Source organism: Cavia porcellus, unplaced genomic scaffold (assembly GCF_034190915.1).
Source record: "Cavia porcellus strain 051 isolate PalLab524CR breed Dunkin Hartley unplaced genomic scaffold, mCavPor4.1 scaffold_25, whole genome shotgun sequence".
Classification (NCBI taxonomy): domain Eukaryota; kingdom Metazoa; phylum Chordata; class Mammalia; order Rodentia; family Caviidae; genus Cavia; species Cavia porcellus.
The window spans coordinates 19,410,160-19,434,364 of NW_026947508.1; the positions used below are offsets into that span (position 1 = coordinate 19,410,160).

Below are 24,205 nucleotides of genomic sequence, written 5' to 3' on the forward strand. Positions count from 1 at the left end.
CGGAAGAAAGCAAGAGAGGGCTGCCTCTTGGAGCAGTAACTGTCTTCTCTGGAAAATGGGGACAACCTCATGCAGCATGGGGAGGCTGGAGGGCCATCGGCTTTGCCTGTGTTGTGCTGCTGGAAAAGTTCCAGGTTGTAAGTAATGGTTGTCTCTGTCAGTATTAAAATGGTGATCCAGGTGAGCCCCCTCGTACAGGAGAGCACAGGCCTTTATGAAGGCCACACCCAGCTCTGGGCAGGGGTCCTGCTGCAGCCTGCGCACTGCGTGGGGGTGGGCATCAGCCTCATTCTGCAGGTGAAGAAACCAGGGCAGGGAAAGGCAAAATGTCTTGCCTCAGATCCCAAAGCCACTTAAGTGGCCCAGGTGGAATTTGTAACCTGAAACTGGCCTTTGGCATGATGCCTCCACACCCCTGATTTGCGGTCCCAGTTTCAGAAAGAAAACAGCAATGATGAAGGCCAGGTACGAGCATGCCCTGCAGGGCCTGAGAAAGTGCAGGTCAGCCCAGCCGCACCTGCCTGGCACCCTCCACTCAGCCCTGGCCCGATGCTGTGCACCACCCCAGGGAAAGGTCTTTCCAGTTCTCTTGCTAAGCCACGCTGGGGGATGGTGTGGGCCAGCTGGAGGAGGATTTGCCTCCCCTCAGTCTAAGCTCCAGCCTGCAGCTCCCCACCAGGTCCTTGAGCTCCTTGGGGCGCAGCCAGGCATAGCTTTGCTGTGATGGCCTCAGGCAAGGGCTGGGGAAGGAGCCAAAGCCTGTGTTTATTTGGAATGTTGTAAATGTACAGCGGCCGCCAAACCTGTGGTGAACCATCTCAACTTGTGCTATGAAAACCGAGTATGGCCTGGAGCACTGGGGCACCCTGCCACACACACACTCGGCACACACCTCACAGGTGTGCACAGGTGTGAGGCGGGGGTGAGAAGAGGGTGGGCGGTGGCCGTCTCAAGGGCCTGGCTGGCTCACGAGTGTCCTCGCTGTCCCTTCTCCTGGTTTCTGTGCTGCAGAGCGGAGAAGCGTCCCTGTTTGAGGTGAACATCCGCTACATTGGAGGGCTGCTCTCAGCCTACTACCTGACAGGAGAGGAGGTGAGTGGGCTGGGGAGACCCGGGACTGTCTGGCTGGAAAGGGATTTAGAGAACATCCAATCCTGTCCCTCTTGTCACCAGTGGGGAAACAAGGCTTTGAGGTGGCAGGGCCTGCCTGGGGGGGAAGGGCCAGGTTTCCAAGTACCACCTGAAGACTCCTCCTCCCTCCTCCTCTCTGTGTCTCAATTCTGCCACCTAGGGGAGTCTGATTGGCTCCTGATGCTGTCAAAGACAACTGTGTCCACTCTGAGCCCCCTGCACATATAGCACCTGGAAAACCTGGTTTGTAGGCGTTACTTCTCAGGACTGGCAAAGCCAAAGCCACCATCATTCAGCCTTCTACCCCTGAGTCACTGGCTTTTCTGTCTCTAGTCAACCTTGCTGTTCCCTACTGGGGCCAGACACCCATTGCAAGTTCCAAGGGGACATTGGGATGGTTACTGCTAGTCCCAGGCTGCGAGTGCAAGGTCTTGTTCTGGTGAGCCCTGTTGGCTTCCAGCAGGAAGGCAGAAGGCCCGGACCTCAGTCCACCCATCCTCCCTGGCCTGCCGCCTCACCCTTTCCCCAGCATGGGGTGGTCACGACTACCTTGAGGTCAGAAACTTTTGTGAAATAGGATGCAAGGAAAGGTTTGGCCGGGGCTGGTGGGGCTCCTCTGAACAGCACAGTGCTCTGTAGAATGGGAATCTTCTTCATCCCAAATCATGAGCTCCTGGAACAAGAAAGCCCTAGTATCTGGTGGCAAGACCAGCAGAGCCCCCAGAGCATCAGTCTGACCCAGAGGGTGGCTCTGCCCAGCACGTCTGCTGCTCTGGGGCTGCACACCTCAGTCTTTTCTGTCCTGTTCCCCCCTCAGCTCAGTCCACCCTATGACAAATAACTATGCCTGCCTCCCACTGCCTGAGGAGATGCAGCAAATCCCTCTTCCCTCCACCGCTGCTGTCCAGAAAGTCATTTCCACCTCCCTTCAGCTGTTGCAGCAGCGTGGGCTGAAGCCAGGGGCTTGGAGATGGCATATACAAGCTTTATCTCTCCAGTTGCTTCAGGTCACTCTCCATCTGGCACAATCTCCTCAGCAGAGATTACTGCTTGTACCAATTTGTCCAAAAAATTATAGATAGGAGCCCTTAGCTTGGAGCCACCCAGAGCCTGAATCTTATTTGAAAACCTCATGAGAGAAAAATGACAGAAGTTGCAGAGAAAGACAGGCATGTGCTTTATAGACCTCACCCAGCCTCCCTGCGGGCTGTGGCTGGGAGGATGACAGGCAGCAGAGGGGAGGGGATGCTGCTCAGGAATCACAGGGTTGGCTTGGGGGTCACTAACCCAGGAAGAAGCTGATAGCTCCTCAGATGACCCACAGTCCTCCCATCCCTTCTCTGAGTGCAGCTGTGGTTCTGAGCTCTTAACTCCTTAGAAGCAATCAGGATATACACCCAGCAGGTGGCTGTAGACAGGGGCACCTGTGACTTGAGAGTGGGCTCTAAGGGAGGGTCAAACAGCCCATGCCCCCAGGTGGACCGGCTCTGTGCTTATCTGTGCAGCCCAAACCTAGCTGCTCACTGCAGTTCCCCAGGGTCAGACCTGTCATTATGGGAGGTCCTGAGCCTTTGGGTTCTGATGTGGCCGGCTGCCAGACCAGTCATCTGGTGCTGGTCAGTGTCCTCTTCCAGCCAGCCCCAGCACAGCTCTCCCCTTCTATAGTAGGAGAACCACCCTCCCTTAGAGGCCTCAAACTCAGCCCAGTTCAGAGGGCTCAGAAATCTGTCTCCACTGTATCTCCGGAACAGCTGCCTCAGCAGGTTTAGTTGGTGTTGGGAGGACTCAAGAAAGCTTTATTTTGCAAGCACAGGAGGTCAGCAAACTGGATCGCCCCAGAGCTCGGAAATGAGAGGAAAGCCGTTTCCCCGTGGGCTGGCTCCTCTCTTATAAATAACCTGTACCGTCCTCCCTCCATATCCGGGGGACATTGGGTCTAAGGACCCCTGTGGATATCAACTCCACAGAGACTCAAACCATGATAGAAAATGATACAGTGCCTACATAGAACCTACCAACACCCTCCATACACCTTCAGTCATCCCTGGGTTAAAATCCGTAACAGTGTAAACACCCTGTTCTGTATCGCTTAGGGATGACAACAGGAAAAAAAGGTCTGTACGGATGCAGTGTTTTAAAAATATTTTCTGTCTTCAGTTTTTTATCCCATGAGTGTATAACCTGTGGTTACAGATGGCCAACAATGTCACAGGGTTGTTGCTATTATACAACCAGTTGTAAGTTGTAAGTTCCTGTACTCCCATGTAGTCTGAAGACTGAGGCCGGAGGATCACTTGAGCCAAGCAGTTGAGGCCAGCAAGGCACCAGCTTAAAAAAATAAAAATAAATTGCACAGAAAATAAAAATAAGTCAAAAGAAGAAAATAAATGTTGTCCATAAATTAACCCCCCCCCAAGAACATTCCTAATATTTTGGGGCGTTTCCTTCTGTTTTCATGTATGCGTGTGTTGAATCACACTGTTGTGAAATATTTTTCTCTTTGTATATTTTAAATCCTTCCTTTGCCATTAAATATTCTCCTACAACATCATTTTAGTGGCTACGTGGTGTTCCATTGCATGAAAGCCATACTTTAACCACTTCCCTGTTGTTTGATAGAGTATCTCCATTTTACCCCCTTCTTCTAAACAATGCTGGAATAAATGACTATAAAGTCAAAGCTTTACAACTTTATTGATTGTATACTTCCTTAGAATAAATTGCTAGGATGGGAAGTGCTGAGTCACAAGTTCAGAAGTCCTTTTGAATCTGTCTGGCCTCAGAGCAATGGTTTGAGGGGGTCATGCCTCAGACAGGGCCCCAGAGGCCTGGAACCCCTTCTGGGGGTTGTGTCACATGGGGGTTTAGGACAAGCATCGCCTCTCCTTCATCTCCATCTGTGAAATGGAAACCACAGGCAACACCCTGGCATCAGAGGGAAAGACCCTTGTCCCACTTTCACTGGGGAAACCCACCCTGCAGTTGTGGTTTCTAGAACAGGGGCTGAGGGCAGCCTCAGCCCCCAGTCAGTGTTCCACATGCTCCATCCAGTAATAACCTTGCATCTCCCACACCTTCCGTGTTAGCTTTCCATCGCTGTAACAAAGTACCTGAGATAATCAACTTACAAGGAGGAAAGGCTTATTTTGGCTCACAGGTTCAGAGATTGGGTGGCCCTGTTGCTTTGGGCCTGTGACAGCACAGAACGTCACAGTAGGTGCAGGTGGAAGAGGAGGCCTGTTCACCTCATGGCAGCTGGGAAACAGAGACAAAGGAGCCTTGGTCCCAATAGGCCCTGCCTCCTAAAGGTTCCATCACCTCCCAGCAGCACCACAGGGTAAGGACTAAGCTTTCAACACCTGGCTTTTTGGGGGATACTCCAGGTTCAAACTATAGCACTCTGCCTATGACATTGGTTCCGCAGAGTAGGCAGACTGACCACTGGAGACCTGCCCATCCAGGTGTTCGTCTGGATGTGGAAGTGACGCCCACACACTGCTGACTGCCTTCCTCACCTCTTCCCAATGGTCACCTTGTCACAGTGGCAGGTCTTCATAGTCTTGGCCCTACGGTGAATGCTTTACAGTGAATATTTAACTGATAGCCTTTTGTGGAGGACAACGTTATCCTCATTTTGTGAACACAGGAACTGAAGCTCAGAGAGAAGTGTGTCCCTTCAGGCCACAAGGTCAGTCGTTAGGGGCTCAAGCTCCCACCCAGGTGACTGTGGAGCCCAGCACAGTGTCCCACTCGGGCCCACAGCCTGGTGGGTTCACCCTGCCGGCAGCAACTCCAGCCACATTGCCCAGCCTCTACTCAATGCCAGTGACCCTTGCTTTGCAGGTGTTCCGAATGAAGGCCATCAAGCTTGGAGAGAAGTTGCTGCCAGCCTTCAACACCCCCACGGGAATTCCAAAGGGCGTCGTAAACTTCAAAAGGTAGGACGCCCTCTCTTTGCCCACGTTGTCTGGATGGTGGCCCACTGACGACCCAGGGGCAGTTGGTTGTCAAGGAAGAATGAAGGCTTGGTGGTCGGATTTGTCAGACCTGTTCTTTTACAAATGTGGCGCAAGGAGAGGACAGTTCCTGTCTAGGGAGTCAAAGCCAGTCAGTGACACAGTGAAAATGAGCCTTAGCCAAGGGGTCTTCTGTACAGGTGTTTGTCACCCAGCCTGACCTTTCCCAGGGGTGGGGGGAAGTTGCTCCTGCGTGGACATCCCACACCACTGCCTTGACCTCCAGCTGCACCACACACACCTCCTCCCCATCAAGGGTGCAGAAGCCCGGGGCGCAGAATTCCCTCCCCCGCAGGGAGGTGCCCAGAGCTGCTAAGGTGTCTCAGGACCCCTAGCGTTCTTCCTGGACCAGGAATCCTGCTCTCAAGGAACCCTCAGCCCTGTCCTGAGCTGTGTGGAACCGTTTTCCCAGCCAGCCAGCCAGCAGTACTGGGCCAGCTTTGAGGTGCTCTGACCCAACCCAACTGGAGAAAAGTTGTGGCGATTCCACTGTGCTGGACCTTCTCCCATCGCCTAAAAGAGCCCTCACTGTGAGGTGCTCACCCCACAGCAGCATCAGCCAGCACTAGAGAGGGGCTGGGCTCAGGCTGCAGCACCCACAGCTCCCTCTCTGCCCTGTGGCCTCACCAGCTCCACACCCCTTCTCTGTTCTGCAAAAAGAGGGGCTTGGCCTTTTGGGTCCGAGCCATCTCCCTGTGGTCTCACTGCTCTCACAGTCAGGGCTGACGAATTCCTGTCTTCCACGCCAGGATTATGCTTGGTCTCATCCGGACTCCATTCTACACTGACCAATGCTGCAGAGTCCTGGCCAGCTGCTGTGAAGCCTGGACATAACCTCTCTGCTCGGGGGCTGGGGATTTAGCTCAGCGGCATAAGTGCCTGCCTTGCAAGCAGGCAGTCGTGAGTTCGATCCCTGGTACCGATAAAAATGAAAAAGACAAAAAAAAAAAAAAAAAAAAAAACCTCTCTGCTCCTGTAGCCTCTCCCAGGTCTGGGCCAGGACCTACCTGAGTACCCTTCCCTCCTGCGGGACGTAGCCCTGTGCTGTGTTCCTCAGAGCACGGCCCCATCCCACACAGTCCTGGCATGTCTGATGAGGGAGCTGGGTATTTTTAGGCTGTTTGCGGCTGTATACATACGTATACAAATGCATATTTCTTGGCAACATCTCGCTTTTATCTTCTGTTGCTAAAAATGGGAGGGCGACAGAGATGGATACAGCTGAGTTTGCTCCTTGCGGCGCAGGGTGGGGGGGAGCTGCTGGTGGGCACTGGGCCCACAGAGTTACCCTGCCCAGCACAGGCAGGCCAGCCGGAACCTGTGACCCACAGGGACCATTGGAATATCTGACATGGTGACAGTGGCCTGTCCAAGGACCTCTGCACCTGAATCGGACTCCTTGGCTCTCCTATAGGGCCTCGGATACATGTGAACGCTCTGCCGCCCATGCAGATGGCAGACTCAAGCCCGCTTGCTTACCTCTGTCACACGCATGCTTACATTCATGCACAGGCACACAGGTCACACACAAAAGCACGTTTACCCAGCTCACCCATGGCACACCCAGATGTGTACATCTTGACAGCCACTAGCAGCTATGCAGTGCGTACCATGGTCAGGCACATTGTGAGTGCCTGATGTGGATTCTTCCTTCTTAACCTCACAGCAACCACAGGGACCCCATTTGGCCAGTAAGGAAACTGGGGCTCAACGAAGTGTGCTAACTCACCTGAGGTCACACAGCAGCCAAATGAAGTTAGAATTAGAATCCTGCTGTGTTGAGCTCCAGAGTTAACGACGCACAGTAGCTTTAGCTAACACAGGGAAGATATCGTGGAGCAGCCCTCCTGCCCAGGGAGGGAAAGAACACAGGCTGCAGGTCACCTGAGCTTAGAGGGCTGGGCGGGGAGGAAACGAGGCGGAACCTCCTGCTGACCCATTGGCTCACAGAGCAGGTCAGAGGGCCTCGTGTCTGGGATGTTGCCCAGCGCACATGCCTTTGGGACATGGAGTACCTAAGACTTGGATTTGGATTTAGCTCCGCTGACTCTCCCACTTGCTGTGTGACCTTAGAAAAGTGTCCCCACATTTCTGATCTTAAGTATCCTCACCTGTGAAATAAAGATTCAAGGTGTCTACCTCCATGGATGTGCAGCAAAATAAGATACCCAAGCTGCCTGGTCCATGTTAGGAATATATTAGCAACAGTAACAAACAAACAGTTTACATGTGCATAATTACATCATGATAAAAATAACAATAATTTCATGCATAATTTATACCCTACAATAACTCTGTGGGTACCAAACATCAGAGAAGAGAAAATCTGAGCTCTAAGGACATGAACCACCCAGCCTGGGAGTACCTGCCTAGTACCCAGGGTGCTAGGTGAAGTCAGGTGGGGCAGCCACATCTGCCCACCTGCCAGCCCCACCTGTCTGCAGGGGGTGCCACATAGGAACCCTGCTGGGCTGCTGAGCAGATGAGGGCCTGAGAAGGCAGGAGAGGCCTGTGGGGGTGGAGGGAACAGGTCAGAAACCAACCGGGTGCCTGGTGGCTTTTTCCTGGAATGTATCTTGGAGGCTGGAAGCATCGATGACTGGGGGCGCCCTCTAGGGCACCCAGGCTCCCAGTGCACGCCCAAGCTGGAGAGAGAAGTCCCCCTCCTGGCACTGGGGAAGAGGGACAGAGGCCTCTTTCCCACTGGGAGAGCTGGCCATCTTAGGGAAGGACACCATTGGGCCCAGAATTCGAGGCCAGAGGAGCTCCCAGCTCTGCTCTCAAACCCTGCACTGCCTTGTTGGACTCTGCCTTCTCCTTTGCATATTGGGATGGATGGTGCTTCACCTGGGTCATTAAAAGGGGTAATGATGCAAACAGCTTTCCACATGCTGAAGCCACCCCATGAGCAGGAGCCCTTCCATTTATTATTGTCTGGGACGTACGTACTGCTCTTTCCTAAGTCAGTGAGACACCCCAGGACACAGAGCCAGGCTGAAGAGGACCTGTCTCTACATTTGTTAAAGTCACCTGACTCCAGAGATCTCAACCCTGAGTCCTCTATCCAGTCTCCTGGAATCTGTGAGCCTGGGAGGCACAGCTCCAGCCCAGAAAAAGGGGTGCCCTCAGGTATCAGACAGTGACCTCCCCCTACCCCACCTGATTCAGTTCCTGAGCAGCCAGAGCTGTCACCACAGAGAGCAGATGGCCCTCCCAGAGCCCCAGAAGAGCCAGCCCCTCAGCCTGCCCCATCTGAGGACGGACCCTGGAACCCCACAAATGCAGGTCACTCCACCTGCCCTGTTCCCACTCCTGTCCTCCTCAGCCTTCCTTCAGAGTCCCTGTCCCCCTGGTTGTCCTAAATGTCTGATAGGAAAGATAGTTGTGATCCGTATAAAGACACTGAGTCACAGGGCAGAGAAGCAGCTTGTCCAAGGCCACCCCCACTGGCAACCCTCCTCTTAAACCCTACAAAGCTCCAGGTCTGGAGACTGACTAGAAGGTATTACCCTATCCCTGTTTCACAGATGGGGAAACTGAGGTATGCAGGATTAAGTGGCTTGCCTGGTAGGCACTCCAGCACCTCTGGCTCCAGATCCCAGGAGATGGAAAGTGAAAGCTTTGGTATAGGATCATGTGATACAGGGAGGTCCCCATGGTGGTCAGCATGAGTCCTGGCCTCCGAGCCCACTTGGGGGCCCAGATGCTGCTCTGGCTAGGTGAGCTCAGACAGGTGGCATCACTGCCCTGGTCCTGGTTTTCTCATCTGAAGGATCACTGTCACATCCAGCCAAGGCCCTGGCTTTGAGATGGCACCAGCCCAAGGTGACTATAGCAACCTCGAGATGAGAGCTGTGAGAAGCACCATGTCCCGGACAGGAAACCTGACCTCCCAGCACTTTTCCTCCTAGCCCTGGCTTCCCCTGGATCTGGAAGCTGCAGGGCTGTGGTCACTCTAGAGTTGAATGCCTGTCATGTGCAGGTCCAAGAAATCTCAGGCCAGGACCATTGTGTGTCCCTGGAGAGCCCTGACAGGTGGAGAACAGGGAAAGGGCTGGTGGGGCCTTGGAACCGTCTCTCTTCCATATGATCAGTGGTTTCAGCCAAAGGACAGTAACAGAGTATTCTATTGGGTCTTTGTGACCCCTGACACATTACCAGCGTCACCTGTAAATTTATCGCAACTGCCAGGTTTTGAGCCCCCAAGTCTTACAGGGGCAGCTTGTTTGTAGAAACAAAGCATATGTGAGTCAGACAGGCCTGGGTTCAAATGGTGTTAAACCGGTCACATCACCTCCCTCGCCTCAGTGGCCTCCTCAGCAAAATGGGGCTGGAGAGGATTCATGGAGGCGGCATGGTGAAAGCTCCCAGCACAATGCCTGGCACACGGCCATTGCCCACCCCCAGCAGCTGCGTTGCTCCTGGCCGGTAGGGAGGGCTGGGTGTGACCTTGGCTGCTGCTTTCTTTCCAGTGGGAGCTGGGGCTGGGCCACCTCAGGCAGCAGCAGTGTCCTGGCAGAGTTCGGATCCCTGCACTTGGAATTCTTACACCTCACTGAGCTCTCGGGCAACCCCATCTTTGCAGAAAAGGTAAGTATCCCTCACCCCACCTGCAGCCTCTCCCAGGACAGCCCCCAGCCTTCTTCCCAGGAGGCAGGAGGAGCATCTGCTGTCACAGGTTTTCAAAGATGCTGAGTCTGCACTCCTTCCCCGATCAGCAGGGGGATGGCTGGGGGGCCGCATGGTTATCTGTGGCGAAGCAGACTGTGCCCTGATGCCAGGTGGCAGGGAAGGGAGCGCAGGCACCGCCAGGACCCTGGAGGGTGGAAGAGGCAGAGCTCTGCCAGGGCGGGAATTGCAGCAGCTCAAGGCAAATCTGCAAACTGTGAAATCTGCAGAAGGTGCATCCGAAATCGAGGCACTGCCTGGTGTTGGCAGAAATTGGCCACCAGCGCGTGTCCCCTTTCCAGGGACATTTAACTTTTCCACGTGAGACGTGCCTGCCTTTTCCTCCTAGATGCCTGACTGGCTTGCGTTGACAGCAGGCTGGCAAAGCGATCCCACTGCTCAGCAGAGGTCTGCAATTGTCCGCACTCATCCCTGTGCCTAAGGCCATGTGGGTTCTCAGAGGTGGACTTTGGCCATTGTCCAGTGAGAGCAGCTGGTACCTGGCCCCCCAGAGTGGCCTCCAGCTGGGGTGGTTCTTCACTGCTGCAGTCCCCCAGCAGTCCTCGCAGGAGGGATATGTCGGTCTGCCCCAGGCCCAAAGGAGGCAGTGTGCAGGCCACCAAGGGTAGTGCTCAGGCTCCACTGCAGTGCTCCCTCCTTGAGTCCCCTGGGGAGATGCACACCCCCACAGAGAGCCTTTGTGTCCCCCCAGGGGAAAGCCTTTCACCTTCAGGAACACCAGCCTCCTGGACTGTCGCCAGCTGGCCTCTGCTTCACCCAGGACAGTATAAGGAAGCAGTTCCACCCGGCTCGCCCCAGGCCCGGGAATCTGTGTCTCCGTACACATCCTGGGGTTCTTTCTGCTGGGTTGGGAACCACGTCTCACTCAGCGTAGGAGACCACCAGATTGTCCTCAAGCTCAGGAAGAGCCTCTGCACCCCATCTTTGACGTGGCGTTCACTGTTACCCTTCAGATGCCCAAACTGGCATCAGCTCTTCTGTCCTATCGAGAGGACTCTCATGACATCCCATGACGCCCTGGGCCTGCTCAGGGGCTTAGTGTCATCTTACTTCCTGATGCTCTTATTTTTGAATGCTTTGCCCACCCCTAAGCACCTCACCCCTGCCTTCTTGCTCCACTACCCTGGAACCAGACTCCTCCAGGATGCCTTGAGAGTTCCAGATGGACCAGGACAGGGGCCACCCGCTGGCTCGGGATAGCTGGAATGACAGTCACCACTGTCTGAGCATCTGCTTTGTGCTGGGCAGACTGTAGTGGCTCCAGTCTCTCCTGTCCCAGCAACCCAAGGAGGTGGCCTTCCTCCTCCCCCATTCTACAGAGGAGGAAACTGAGACTTAGGCCAAGCGATGTGGCCAGGGCCGTCCAGCTGGTGAACCATTAAGCTGGGATTCAAGCCCACAGCTTTCTGGCTCTTTCCACACCAGACAAGTAGAACAGGCTGCAGGCTTGTCCTCTGGAGTCCATCCCTCTGTCTCTGTCTGCCTCTACATTTGCATACTCTGGCTATTTTCATTCCCCATCACACCTCCCACAGAGGCGATTATTGGCAGTCAACAAATTGGCCCAAATTCTAGAAGCGCCTGCACCCTCCAGGGGAGCTAATTTAGCCTGCTTCACTGCTCACCACCTGGACAGCAGAGAATAACTGAGGTACAAGCACATTCTTGTCCCCAGAATGGACTCTGTTAGCATAAATGGGCAGGAAGTCTGATGCGGCAAGGCAGGGTGCTGTCCCCTGAAAGGACAGTCTGACAACTCAAAGGCTGCTCCTGTAGCCCCACAGCTCGGAGGTTAACCTGTTAGTGGTGTGGTCCTGAAGCTCTGCTCTCCCAAGCATCCTGCCCTGGCCGGAGGGCGGACACCAGGGAGAAAGCCCTCCGTTTCACCTCTCACCACACAGCCCCTAATGCTGAGTGTTAATCAGCTTCTGCTTATGCAGCTAGGGCACCCCGCACTGTCCCATGCGGTCACCTGTGCAACAGTGTACATAGGGAGATAATGTACAGGGAGGCTTTTCCTCCTGCCTTGTGGGAACTGTGTTGTCTGTGAATCTGAGCCAGCTGTCTCCTGTCCCCAGTGGGCAGGGGCCAGCTTGAAGGAGCTGAGCAAGGCTAACAGCTCTCCTTCTTATCACCATTAAACCCCTGAGATGCCATTTGGGGAGTAGGAGTATTGGGGTATTCAGGAGTCCGGGTCTGTGCCCTGCAGCCTATTCTGAGGTGTCCAGTAAATTAATATGTCACTGGGCAGAACCATGTGAAAGTGTCAACTTGTGACCGAACTTTCTTTAATTGCCTAACATTTTTTTGGCATGGTGAGAACAGCTAAAATCTATTTTCAGCCATTTGCAATAATGTAATATGCAGTTACTAACCAGAGTCACCATTGGACAGATCCTTTGAACTCATTCCTCCTAACTAAAACTTGTATCCTTTGGCCAGCATCTCACACCCCAGCCCACCCTGGTAGCCGTCATTCGACTCTCTACTTCCATGCAGCTTTATTGGATTCTCACATTTAAGTGAGGTCACGTGGTGCCTGTCTTTCATTCAACAAAGCATCCTTCTGATTCACCCATGCTGTGCAAAAATGAGAACATTGCTGTACATAGTGGCACATGGCTATAATCCCAGCACTCAGGAGGCTGAGGCAGGAGGGTTGCCATGAGTTCAAGGCCAGTCTAGGTTACGTACTGAGTCCAAGGCCAGCCTGAATTACAGAGCAAGACCCTATCTCAAAAAACACAAAGATATTTCCTTTTTTGAGACTGACTGGTATTCCATTCTGTATACTCTACCTTTTCCTTTGCCCATTCTTCCACTCAGGTACTCGGATTGATTCTACATCCTGGTTCTAGTGGACAGTGTGGCAGTGGATACAGGAATATATATGTCTCTTTGACATATTGATTTCATTACCTTTGGATACATGCCCAGTTGTGGGATTGCTACATTTGACCATTTATGACCTATTTAAAAGGCAATTTTACAATATGCTTACAAATGAGATATTGTCACTTACTTGACACCAAAAAAAAAAAAAAAAAAAGTCTGCCATGGGCCTGGGGTGGTGCTGGTCCCAGACAAAGCGGTCAGTGGAGAGCTGGTGGCCCAGGCTCTGCATGTGCGCCCTGGGGCGAAGCCAGCTGGCCACCGTGGGTTGGAGCCTGCACTTCCTTGCACTGCTTTTCCTCCTGCCTTGTGGGAACTGTGTTGTCTGTGAATCTGACCAGCTGCCTCCTGTCCGCAGTGGGCAGGGGCCAGTTGGCATCTTCAGGAAGGTGAAGGTGTACTGTGTCTTGTTTCTCAACAGGTCAGGAACATTCGCAAGGTCCTCAGGAAGATCGATAAGCCCCTCGGCCTCTACCCCAACTTCCTCAGCCCAGTGAGCGGGAACTGGGTGCAGCGTGAGTACCGAGATGCCACACGCTCACTCCGCTGGCTCCTGGTCAGCTTCCTGAGCCCCAGCCAGGCCCCCAGCCCAGCACTGGCACAGCTCTTTCATACCACCTGCCTCCCCTGGCACCGGGGCCCTTCCTTTGTTGCTGCCACTTCTGGGGTGGATGTAACAAAGCCCTTCCTTAAATCCCTGCCCACCCCTAGTTCTCCAGCTGCCGTCTCCTGTGGTGCCCACTGTGGCCTCCTTCTTGCCCCCCAACCTGCAGGAATGGTACTGTCCTCTTCACCGGAAAAGGCATCCTCTCCAACCCCTTTAATCTGGTTCCTCACTTCAGACTCTGATTTTTTTTTTTCCTTTTTTTTTTTTTTTTAATTGGTACCGGGGATCAAACTCACGACCGCCTGCTTGCAAGGCAAGTGCTTATGCTGCTGAGCTAAATCCCCAGCCCCCAAACTCTGGCCCTTGTTCCAGTGTTCTTCCTGGCACACAGAACCCAGCACATCCACGTTTCTCATTTTGCAGGACAGGAAACTAGGGTTCAGGGAGACCAAGCCATGCAGCCATTATTCATGTCTACTTTCCCCTGCTCCCTAGACACGTGGAGGTGGGGGGTCCCGGGCAGGACTTGGGAAGGGATCTGCCATCACCAATTTCTGCTGACCACGGCCACATGACAAAAGCTTTGTCAAAGGGGCAAAGCTGGAGCTGTGGCCTGCTTCTCCCAGAGCTTCTCAGTGGGGTGCACTTCACGAGGGCCCAGAAGACTGTCAACACTGTCCCCTCAGCTTCCATTCTGTGTCAGAGGGTGGGGGCACATGTGAATGTTGTTTCATAGGTGATCAACAACTATGCAGCTGAAAATCAAGTCTCCAAACAGAGATACGTGAAAATTCAGGGACTGATTCTTATAGGTTTAAGGGATAGTGGTAGATTAATAATTTTTACATCATTATTGTTAGGCTCTGCTTAAAACTGTTTATAAAAATCAGAGTTTGGGGCTGGGGATTTAGCTGAGCAGCTCATCTCACTCTTCAGTGGCACATTTGGGTTGTCCCAAAAGGAGCAATTTGAGCAGATCCTGGAGGGCCAGCTCGGGGAGGACTCAATGGAGACACTGCAGACATCTTTGCTTCCTGCCAGGGTTTCTAGCATCTGCCTGACTAAGGAGCCCAGAAATTTCAACCCAAGAACTTTCCCCAGTGATGGCTTCACCTCAAGTGGCCTCCTGGAAAAAAAATTTTTTTGTATTAGAAGTGCAAAATATTCTCAACCAACACACACTGCCGAATCCAAGTGTAGGGAGAAAATGAAGCCCCTAGTTACAGATTATGGCCCTGGGAAGAGATAGTATGGTGACTGTTAACAGCTTCTAATTGCAAGGCCTGACTGGGTAAGGAACCAAGCTGTCCCAGGACAATGCAGCAGAACCCATAAAGAGATGAGAGGGATGTGGCTTCGCAGCTGAACAGTTACCTCGCTAAATAACAGGATGCCCCACCCCCAGCTGAGAGGCATAATTTGCTTTTCAGAGTGCTCCAGGGACTGCCCGTCTGGGCAAAGTTGGTCACATATGGGAAATTGTTTGATATTAATAAAATATGAGTCTGCAGCCTGCTAAGGAGCAGAGGGAAGGTCATAAAACCCTGCTGATCCAAGCTTCTGCCTCCCTGCTCCCCAGGCTTTGATGTCCAGGGTCATCTGAGGTTTTCTGGAGATTTTCTGCATCCATCTGTATGTGTCTTTTCAACAGATAATCACATCCCCACCTTGCAGAAGCTAAGTGCATTTATGCCCTCTCCCCTTGAATCCTTAGAACAAACCTGTCCTGGGTGAGCAGGGACTGTGGAACCCATTTGCAGCCAGAAATCACAGCACAGAGGCGGAGGAGGAGCAAGGGCTGCTGCATCCCAGTTACCTGCCTCTGCTCCTGCCTGCTTCCCCCTCCACCTTGAAGCGAGGCTTCAGCTTAGCAGAAGCTCAGAACCCTGCTGCTGCTAAGACTTTACACTCAGGACAAATCCTCTGAACTCCCAGGGGTACCAGACACAGATGAGTCCACCCTGAGACCCGGCCCTGGAGCTTGGGCTTGGGCTTGGGCAATCTCTGTCCCAAATCCCACACTGTCTTCAGAAAGAGAAGCTGCAGGTCCAGGTTGCCCTAGTAGCCCGGGGCCATGATCTGCCCACGCACCCAGCCTGGAGCCTCCTAGCTTTACCCCCAACTCCTTAGGCTGTGGCCCTGTCTCTATGGGCCAGTGTGAGAAGACAATTGGCACAGTCGGGCACCAACAGACTGCTTTTGGCTGCAGGACACCAGCTTGTGCTTCCCCGCTCACATTTTACGGACCTGAAGGCTGAGCCCCAGTGGATAGAGGCTTGCCCCCCACTAATGCAGATGCAGCTCTTCTCATTCCCACCACGGTGATTCCCTCAGTGTCACACGGCAGTTAAGCAGGGGAACCCTTGTGAGAGCTGTCCCCTTGGGTCAAGTCCCCCAGTTAGGTGATACGTAATCGCAGGAGGGAGTCCTGCAGCCTTAGTGATTGGCTTCTTCCCCTCTCCTGCACACCCCTGCCAGGGAGAGTCCTGCACCATGTCACACTGTCCTCACGTGAGGAAGCGCAAACTGGCTTGACGTTCAAGTGCTGTTCAGCTCTCCCCGTCCTCCATCCATTGGGCGCTCCCACGGCCTCTCCCTGTGCTAGATGAGTACCAGGCCTAAGAAAGGGCCCCACAGAGAACTCACAATCTAGCCAAGCTGCAGGCCCATAAACAGATCCTTCTAACAATGCCAAGAGCATCCAATGGCAAAGCGTGACCATAGTCACAAGGAGGGTGGACCCGGGTACACCTCCCATGAAGGGTGAGGGCCAGATGTGCACTTGGCCACCCACAGGAGGGGCTGTGATAGGGTCATCAGCCATATCCTAGACTTCCTGAGACCAGGAAAGCCTGAGCTGCACCTGGCAGATGAGTGAGGGCCAGCCAAGCAGGGTGGGGTGAGGCAGGGACTCCAAGGCCCAGGAGGGGCACAGGCCAAGGGGTACAGGAGCGAAATCCACAGTGAAGGCTGCAAGCGGGTTGTTGGAAGTGACAGAGAGAAACGAGGAGGCAGCAGGGGGTGACCGAGAGATGACAGTGTCTTCAGCTGCCCTGCTGTGGCTGCCCCCTCCTGGGGCTTTGGGAGACCAGCGTCCAGCCTGCCTGTCTCTGCAGACACGCTCCACAGAGGCGCCTGCTCCTGCCCCTCCGCGCCCCCTCAGGCTGCAGCCTCCAGCTGCGGTGATGGGAGCCCACTGTCCCCGCCTCTCCTTCCCTCCCCATAGCCAGGCCCCACCGCACTGGCTCCTCCCCAGTCCTCCAGGAGCACATGCCCTCTCCTGTCTGCTCCAGGTTTGGCAAGGTCTCCTGTTCCAGAACTCTTGCTGGGGTGGGATTTGGTCATGGATAGGAACCGGCAGCTGCAGGGTGAATTTCCCATCTGCTGGCCACCTCTCAACCCTGTCCCTGGTCCTACCTGTCTTTCCTCTCTGTGTTTGGTCCCTCCCTGCTCAGTTGTCTCGTCTCTATGCATCTTTGTTTTCACTCTGGATGACTGTGTACAGTGGAGAAGGTGAGGGCTCTCCCACCTGCCAGGGTGACAGCCTAGCACAAGCTCAGTTTTCCCACCTGGGGAATGGGCCTGATGGTGCTTACGTCACAGGGTAATGGGAAGGGGAAGTTGTTACAAGTGAGGTTCCTGATCCATGATGGACACCCAGGATAAAGCAATCTGAGAGCAAAGTCTCCCCACCCCCCATTTCCCCATTCTCTTTTTTTCTTCCCCTGTCCTTCTCCAGAGGAGTTACAGACACTCAGCTGACCTTCCACTCCTCAGTCCACCCCATGTCCCCTGTCTGTCCCTCTGAACGGAAACGAGTTCTTCCGTAAGTCTACTCAGTTCCCTTATGCCTCCTAGTGTTAATTCTGGAGCACAGGAGCAGCGTGTGTCCTTGGTCTGTGGTCCTCACCAGCTGTCACCTCCTCATGAGTCCCAGGCTACGCTCTGCAGGCAACTCTGGCAGCTGCCATTGGTTCACTGGCCACCAAAGCAGGAGAAGGGTCTTTGAGCCCCATTGCACTCCCCACCCCATTCCTTTGAGTTCATTTATCCCAATTTACTCCATTTAAACTCCCTTCTCTGGTCCCTGTACTCTGGATCTGAAGAGTTAGGCCTCCTCCTCCTCCCTGTGGCCTTTCCTGAAGGCCCAGCATTAATTACCACATTTGTCACTGGGCAATAAAATGTCTGAACTCCCTTCCACCAGATTGTCTTCTTAAAAAAACAACCCATTTAAAGTTAATAAGCGAGGACCCTGGTGTCTGCAGCTGCTAAGGCAAGATGATGCGTGGCCCTGGGATACCTACCTCAAGTCCCCCTGGTGTCCTGTGCATGGCAGGCTGTGTCTGCTGAGCCCCACTGGAGTTCAGAGGTGGCAGGTTAGATGCCAGCTCCCACAGCCCCCAACCCCTGGCCACCAAGCCTACATAATAAGACGTACCCACGGGGTCCCTCTGTAGTGCATGGCAGATGGACTTGACATTCTTGTCTTCTTCCCCTGCACAGACCACGTCTCTATTGGAGGACTCGGTGATAGTTTTTATGAATATTTGATCAAATCCTGGTTGATGTCTGCCAAGACGGATCTGGAGGCTAAAAATATGTACTATGAAGCCTTGGAGGTAAGACATTCTCTTGGTTCCTCGAGGGTGGCTGATCATTAACCGAGGGCCCCAGGATGCTTGGGGCAGTGGGGATGGGGGATCTCAGAGACCTACTGAGCCCCCAGGGTGGGCTAGGGGAATCGCAAGGCAGGTCCTCCCCAGCCAGCTCTTTGCACTGGCTCCTCCCTTGTCAGTGTCCTCGAGAAAACTAAACACAGGAGGTTAAGTCATTTGTCCAAAGTCTCAGTCAAGGAAGGAAGTAACAGTCAGTCTGAGTTAGAAACCACAGTTCAAAAATCTACCCACTCCCTGCACAGACACTGAACTTCACTTAATGCACCAGCAGGCCGTGGCGAGGAGCAGGCTGTCAAGCGAGACCCTCGGCGGACTTCTTGCCGCACTAGAGATGGTATAATTAGCATGGCCAAGCTGCTACTCCTTCTCTCTATTTGGACAGAAACCAAAGCTCAGAGAGCAGAAGGCATTGGTTCAAGGCCACACAGCACAGGACTGACAGAGCTGGCCCCACTGCTGGTCCAGGAGCAGAAGGGGGCATCGGTTAGCCCGGGCTGTGGAGAAGGGTGTAGGGAGTCCCACAGTTCATCCCTAGGTCCTTGGAGCCCATTCATGAGAGGGCACTGGGCAGTCTCTGAACCTTACTTTCCCCATAAAGTTAATTAAGCAAGTTGGATGTGTGTAGGCACAGGCTTGATCTAAACTAGCACTTCATTTCCTCCAAACTGAGCTCCCTCCCAAACAGCTGAGTCCCTCTTCTCAGTCAGCTCTCAGCTCAAACGCTGCTGAACTTACCTTCCCGGCCTCTTTGTCACGTCCTCTAGGATTGTTTATCCTCTTCTGTCCATATTTGCTTGCTTGATCATTGTCTGTCTTCCCCATCTATGGGAGTCACCTGGGATCAGGAATCTTGTCTCTGGTTCACCCTGATGCCTCACTCCTGAACACTGTCTAGCAGCAGGCACACAGCCATATTATATGAACAAACAAATCTGTGCGTGCTGTATTGGTGGGTAAAGGGAAAGAAAGATTCATGGCTGGGAAGGATGGATGGGGAGATGGATATATAAGCAGTTAGATGAGTAAGTGAACGAGTATCTGAGATGAACGAATGTGTGGGAATATTAGTAGGTGGTGACCTGTGAAGCTTGATGGCTGGCTGGATGGGCAGGTGTGTGAGTGGATAGGTGTACTGGCAGATAGATGGGTGAACAGAAGATCTCTTAAATACCCTTTGATTGCACAAAGCTGGGTAGGAATCAGGTGCTTAAAGAAACACATTGAAACAGGCACCCAGAAGTAAGGACTTTTCCAGGAATGTCCAATCGGCATCCCAGAGGCCACTTGCCCCCTTTTTAAATGTTATAATAACAGTTATAAAATAAAGTTATGCTGCTTTTGTACATAACTGTATTTTATACGTGGCCCCCAGAGTTCCTCTCTGCTGAGTGCAGCCCAGCCTGCGGCTTTAGGGGGGGTTCCCCACCCAGGTCCCCAGCACCCAGACCTCAATCTGAGGAGGCGTGGGGACTCCAGTCTCAGCTCAGTATGAGCCTCAGCTCTGTCGGTGTTTGACTGACTGAGCTCAGAGCAAGGCCAGTGTCCCCTACAGGAGGATTAGCCTCAGCCCTGCCTTCCCTTCCTTGCAGAGTAAACTCGAAGTTCACCAGTGGCTGATTCCCTGCCCTCGGGGCACACTATAGTTGAGGCTTCAAGAAGAGAAATGGCCATGAATTATTTAAGCAGCCAGGAGCTTCACAGAAAGCACTTGATTGAACAGGAAAGGACCTGGCTTCACTCCCACATATGATCTCCCCAGTGAGGACCCTGGAGCCTCTCTGACCCTGGGCAAAGACTGGGCCTCGGGCAAGTTTGGTGCTTTGAAGAATGTTCTGGTGGTTCTCACCCTTGTCATCATGTTAAAAATCGCCAGGGGGACTGTCAAATCCTGTCTCCCGGCTGCAGCCCTGCTGAGTTACATCAGAACCTCTAGTGGGCAGGACCCAGGAATAGTGTTTGAAAGCCCCCAAGAAATTCCAGTGTGCAGCCAGGGGTGGAAACCAGCAGATTAGACCTGGGTCCAGCTGTTATGGGTGAGGGAGGTTAGGCAGGCCGGACCGGGTACAGAAGAGGGCATCAAAGAGAACACGGAGAGCTTTGGGCACTGAAGCTGCTGGGCAAGTGCTCTGTGTCCTTGGTCATGTAGCCCACCCTCCAGAAAATGAAAGCAAGCCTCAGAAGGCCTGGGGTTACACAGCAGCCTGATCCCGGATGCAGACATCAGTCTGACTGGCTGCCAGAGGAGTCTGGCCAGCCTGAAGTCCCTCCTAGGAGGCCTCAGATGCTCTTCACAAGCAAGAGCAGCAGGGCCAGACACCAAGCCACATCTTTGAGTGCTTTCTCCTTTCATCCTTACAACCATCCCAGGAATGATTATTCCAATTTTACAGATGACAAAGTGGGTCTTCAAAAAAATGGAAATAGGGGCTGGGGGTTTAGTTCAGCGGCATAAGTGCCTGCCTTGCAAGCAGGCAGTCGTGAGTTCGATCCCTGGTACCGGTAAAAATGAAAAAGACAAAAAAAAAAAAAAAATGGAAATAACTTGCCCAAAGTCACCCCACTGTTAACTTGCAGAGCTGAGACTCAAGCCCAGGTCCCCCCTGCCTAATCCCTCCCATGCATTCTGCTATGATCTACAACTTAACTGCCCCTCACCAGCCTGTGCTGGCCTGTGTTTTGCTCAAAGCGTAAGAAAGCCTTGTTTTTTATCTTTGCATCTGCTCATTGGAGTGTATCTTCAAAGAGTCAGCAGTCTATAATTTCCTATTTACTACAATTAGTTAGCTTGGGGTTAATCCCACATAGAAGTAACCATTAAGAAGCACTCTGAAAGGTGCGTGGCCCGTTCCCCAGATATGTGTCCTCACATCCCAAATGCCTACATTGGTTACTCCGAGCCAGGTTTTAAGCCCTGCGCTCACATGGGTTCCCACCCTGAACCCATGCTTAGCCAGACAGACCCTGCCCAGGAGCCAGAGTCAGGCCAGAACCAACCAGGCTGGCAACCAGTGGCTGTCCAGGCCTCCTTGGCATGCCCCTAAGAGGAACGTGTGCCCTGACCTGTCACATCATCAGCTGTTCCCCAGCTACTGCTCAGCAAGGACCCTGAAGCCAGCACCCCCACCCCAGCCCTGCGCCCCAGGAGGAGAAGGAAATGAAAACCCAGACTAAGTAGTGAAGACTGTCAGAGTCTCTGCATGTGCCAGGCCTGGCCTTGAAACTGCTGCTGCCAGACGCTGCTCAGCATCCTGGGAGAGATGACATTACACAGAAACATGCCCCATTTGGGGACGGCACTGGCAGGCCAAGAGTAATGGTTGGCAGTGGTAGTTAGGTGTCCTCTCCCATGGAGCACTGTTCTGGAGGACGCCTTGAGGCCAGTCGTAGTCAGCTGGGCTCAGCTTGCAGAGGAAGGGGAGTCCTAAAGTGGAGGCCTGCTCTGACCTCACCCTGAAAAGCAGGGAACCCCATGTTTTTATCTCTTCCCCTCGTCGTCTCATTCAGAATACTGCTTTCCGGTTATCATCATCACATGTATTTGATCTTGTTGGGCAGTCTGCATTCATATGGAGCTTTCTATGTGCCACCGCTTCAGTGGCCCTTGGCACAGCGCTGACTCCCAGAAAACACTTGGTGGCACACAAAACTGACAGGAGAGGAGATGTGAATGGAAAGGCCAGTGTGGCTGGGATTGGATGTGGTGAGGGTCAGACTGTAGAGGACTCGTAGCGGCCAGCATTTGTAGGAACCCTCCATGATAGGAAACAGGCCTTGTTCTGCACAGTTATCTCACTGAATGCTCCTTGAGGAAGCTGACTCTTATCCCCATGTTAAACATGAGCAAACAGGGGCATGGAGAACATATGCAGCCTGCCCAGTGTCACAAACAGCTTGGAACTGATGGAGAAGCAATCTGAACCCATGGAGTCTGCACCAAGAACCATTTCTGTAGCATCAGGGTAAACCTTGGAGTTCAGATAATGGTGTCCTGGGAGGCCCTGCTGGACCTTTCCCCAAGGGCACTGAGAAGTCCAAAGCAGTCCTCAGAAGTCCAAAACAGGCTTTTGACAGGGTCCAACTGTTTAGAGTGCAGAACTCCCCGCCCCAATAGATCGGAGGGCAGGAGTACGGGCAGAGGCCTGCCAAAGACCCCATAGCACTCCACCCATCACCAGGAGCTACAGGCCTGTCAAGTCTGGCCTCATGGCTGGATGAGCAGCCAGCTCTGTCAGCTCAGTCTCCAGGACCTCTGGAACTGACACCTGTACAACCCAGGAACCCAAGAGTCCTCACCAATAGCACCCCCTCAGGAGCTTTTCCCACCAAAAGGAGACAGTGGTGGTAATGGAAGGGTGTCTATAGTGGTCCTGTTCTTTGTCCTAATGGGTCTGGGTGACCCAGGACAAGCCACTCCTTGTGCTGGGTACCATTGCCCATGTGCCAAGCAAGTCATAGGTAGCTTCATTTTCTGCATGGTTTGTTTTGTTTTGTTTGATACCGGGGATCAAACTCACAACCTCGCACTTGTTAGGCAGGCACTTATGCCACTGAGCTAAATCCCAGGCCAGTTGCATGTTCCTTTTGAAAACCTGATAAGACATCTAGGCTCTCTTCCTGCAAAGATACATATCCACAAAAAGGTTAAGGTCTGTTTTAGAGGTGTCCTGGACCCCTGAAGCCCATCCACAGTCCAACTGAGCTTCAGGCTAAAAGAGGAGAATCATCCTAAAGATTTTTAAAACATAAATCGTTAAAAAGGCTATGTAAGAGACTCATCCCAGGAAGCAACCTTGCATCCGTTCTCCCAGCGGCCAATGAGCCACAGCCTGGGTGCAGGACCTCTGCTGACCCTGCAGGGACCTTGGCTGGCAGAGACCAGGAAGTTTCTGTGCCAGGGACAGAGGGCTCTTCAGAGCCACCCTTGCTACTGTCTCCAGAACGTTCACTTCCATCCTTTCCCTCCCTTCTCTGTGCCCTCCATGCCCCCACCCCACCTGCTCCCAGGCGATAGAGACCTACTTGCTGAATGTCTCTCCTGGGGGGCTGACCTACTTTGCCGAGTGGCGAGGGGGGATTCTGGACCACAAGATGGGGCACCTGGCCTGTTTCTCAGGGGGCATGCTCTCCCTCGGCGCTGAGGATGCCAAGGAAGAAAAGAGGGCCCACTACCAAGAGCTGGCAGCCCAGATCACCAGGACGTGCCACGAGTCATACGCCCGCTCAGGTAACCCTGCAGGGGATGGGGCAGCAGCAGAGCCCAAGACTGGATACCAGGAAACATTGAAAAGGCCAGCAGAGCAGTAGTGAGTGGAAGGGAGCCCGCAGTCCCGGCAGCCTCACCCGGGCAGTGACACGGAGGTACAGTGAGGGACATGGCCATGCCCTGAGATTTGACCTCAATGGAAAGAGACTGAAGGTGTCATCAGCTCTCTGCATGCATGGGTGCTGTTCAGTACTTGACACACTCATCACTGAACCTCACAACACGGGGAAACTGAGGCTCAGAGATGACTTGGCCAAGATCCTGTGAGAGTGGCACAGAGCAGAGTCCTCCAGCCCTTGAGGCAAAAACATTGGCATCCTAAGCCTCACAAATCCCTTTACCCTAAAGTGTTTGCTCTAAAAAAAAATGTACTCTCCCCACACACAGTACACACCCTCCATACAAGCTCTCCTTACCTCTTGGTACCATGTATCTGTTCACCCTTTTGACCCAAGACCTCCAGAAAGATTTGGGCTCCTTGGTCACCCCCACACCCAGCACTCACCACAGAATTGTCAAATACACACTCAGAAGTCACTTCAGCTAGAGTCCAATTCCTTGTTTTGCACAGAGAAACTGAGTCGCCCGAGAGAAGGGAAACACCTTAGCCAAAATCATACATGTGAGTAGCTGAACCTGGGTTAGAACCAGGTCTCCTGAGGTCCATTTCCACCTCCATGCTGCCCTGCAGAAAAACCCCTGGTCCCCCTGACCCCAGGGGACGTCTGCCACTCTGAGTCCTAATGGTGTCTTCAATGGAGAAGACACCTCTGCCCAAGTGCCACTCTATCATCTCCAGCAGGGTGGCCTCTTTTCTCATCTCTTCAATGGGAATGAGAACTTGAGTCCCCCAGAATGCAGTATGGAAGCTTCGAGAAAACTTCGTGCGGCATCTCGAACCATGCGTGTCATGGTTGCTTCTCGGAGC

General features: G+C 53.2%; 1 protein-coding gene across 3 annotated transcripts in view; it reads left to right on the forward strand.

The window, feature by feature from the left end:
• The window catches only part of Man1c1 (mannosidase alpha class 1C member 1), a 130,288-nt gene that overhangs the window by 101,926 nt on the left and 4,157 nt on the right, over positions 1-24,205 (forward strand). For all 3 annotated transcript variants that reach the window (XM_063235792.1, XM_003471319.5, XM_063235793.1), the window contains 6 exons: positions 1,012-1,092; positions 4,975-5,069; positions 9,620-9,737; positions 13,150-13,243; positions 17,842-17,957; positions 23,019-23,238. In XM_063235792.1, coding sequence (XP_063091862.1) covers positions 1,012-1,092; positions 4,975-5,069; positions 9,620-9,737; positions 13,150-13,243; positions 17,842-17,957; positions 23,019-23,238 — 724 coding nt within the window. The remainder of the gene's footprint in view (positions 1-1,011; positions 1,093-4,974; positions 5,070-9,619; positions 9,738-13,149; positions 13,244-17,841; positions 17,958-23,018; positions 23,239-24,205) is intronic.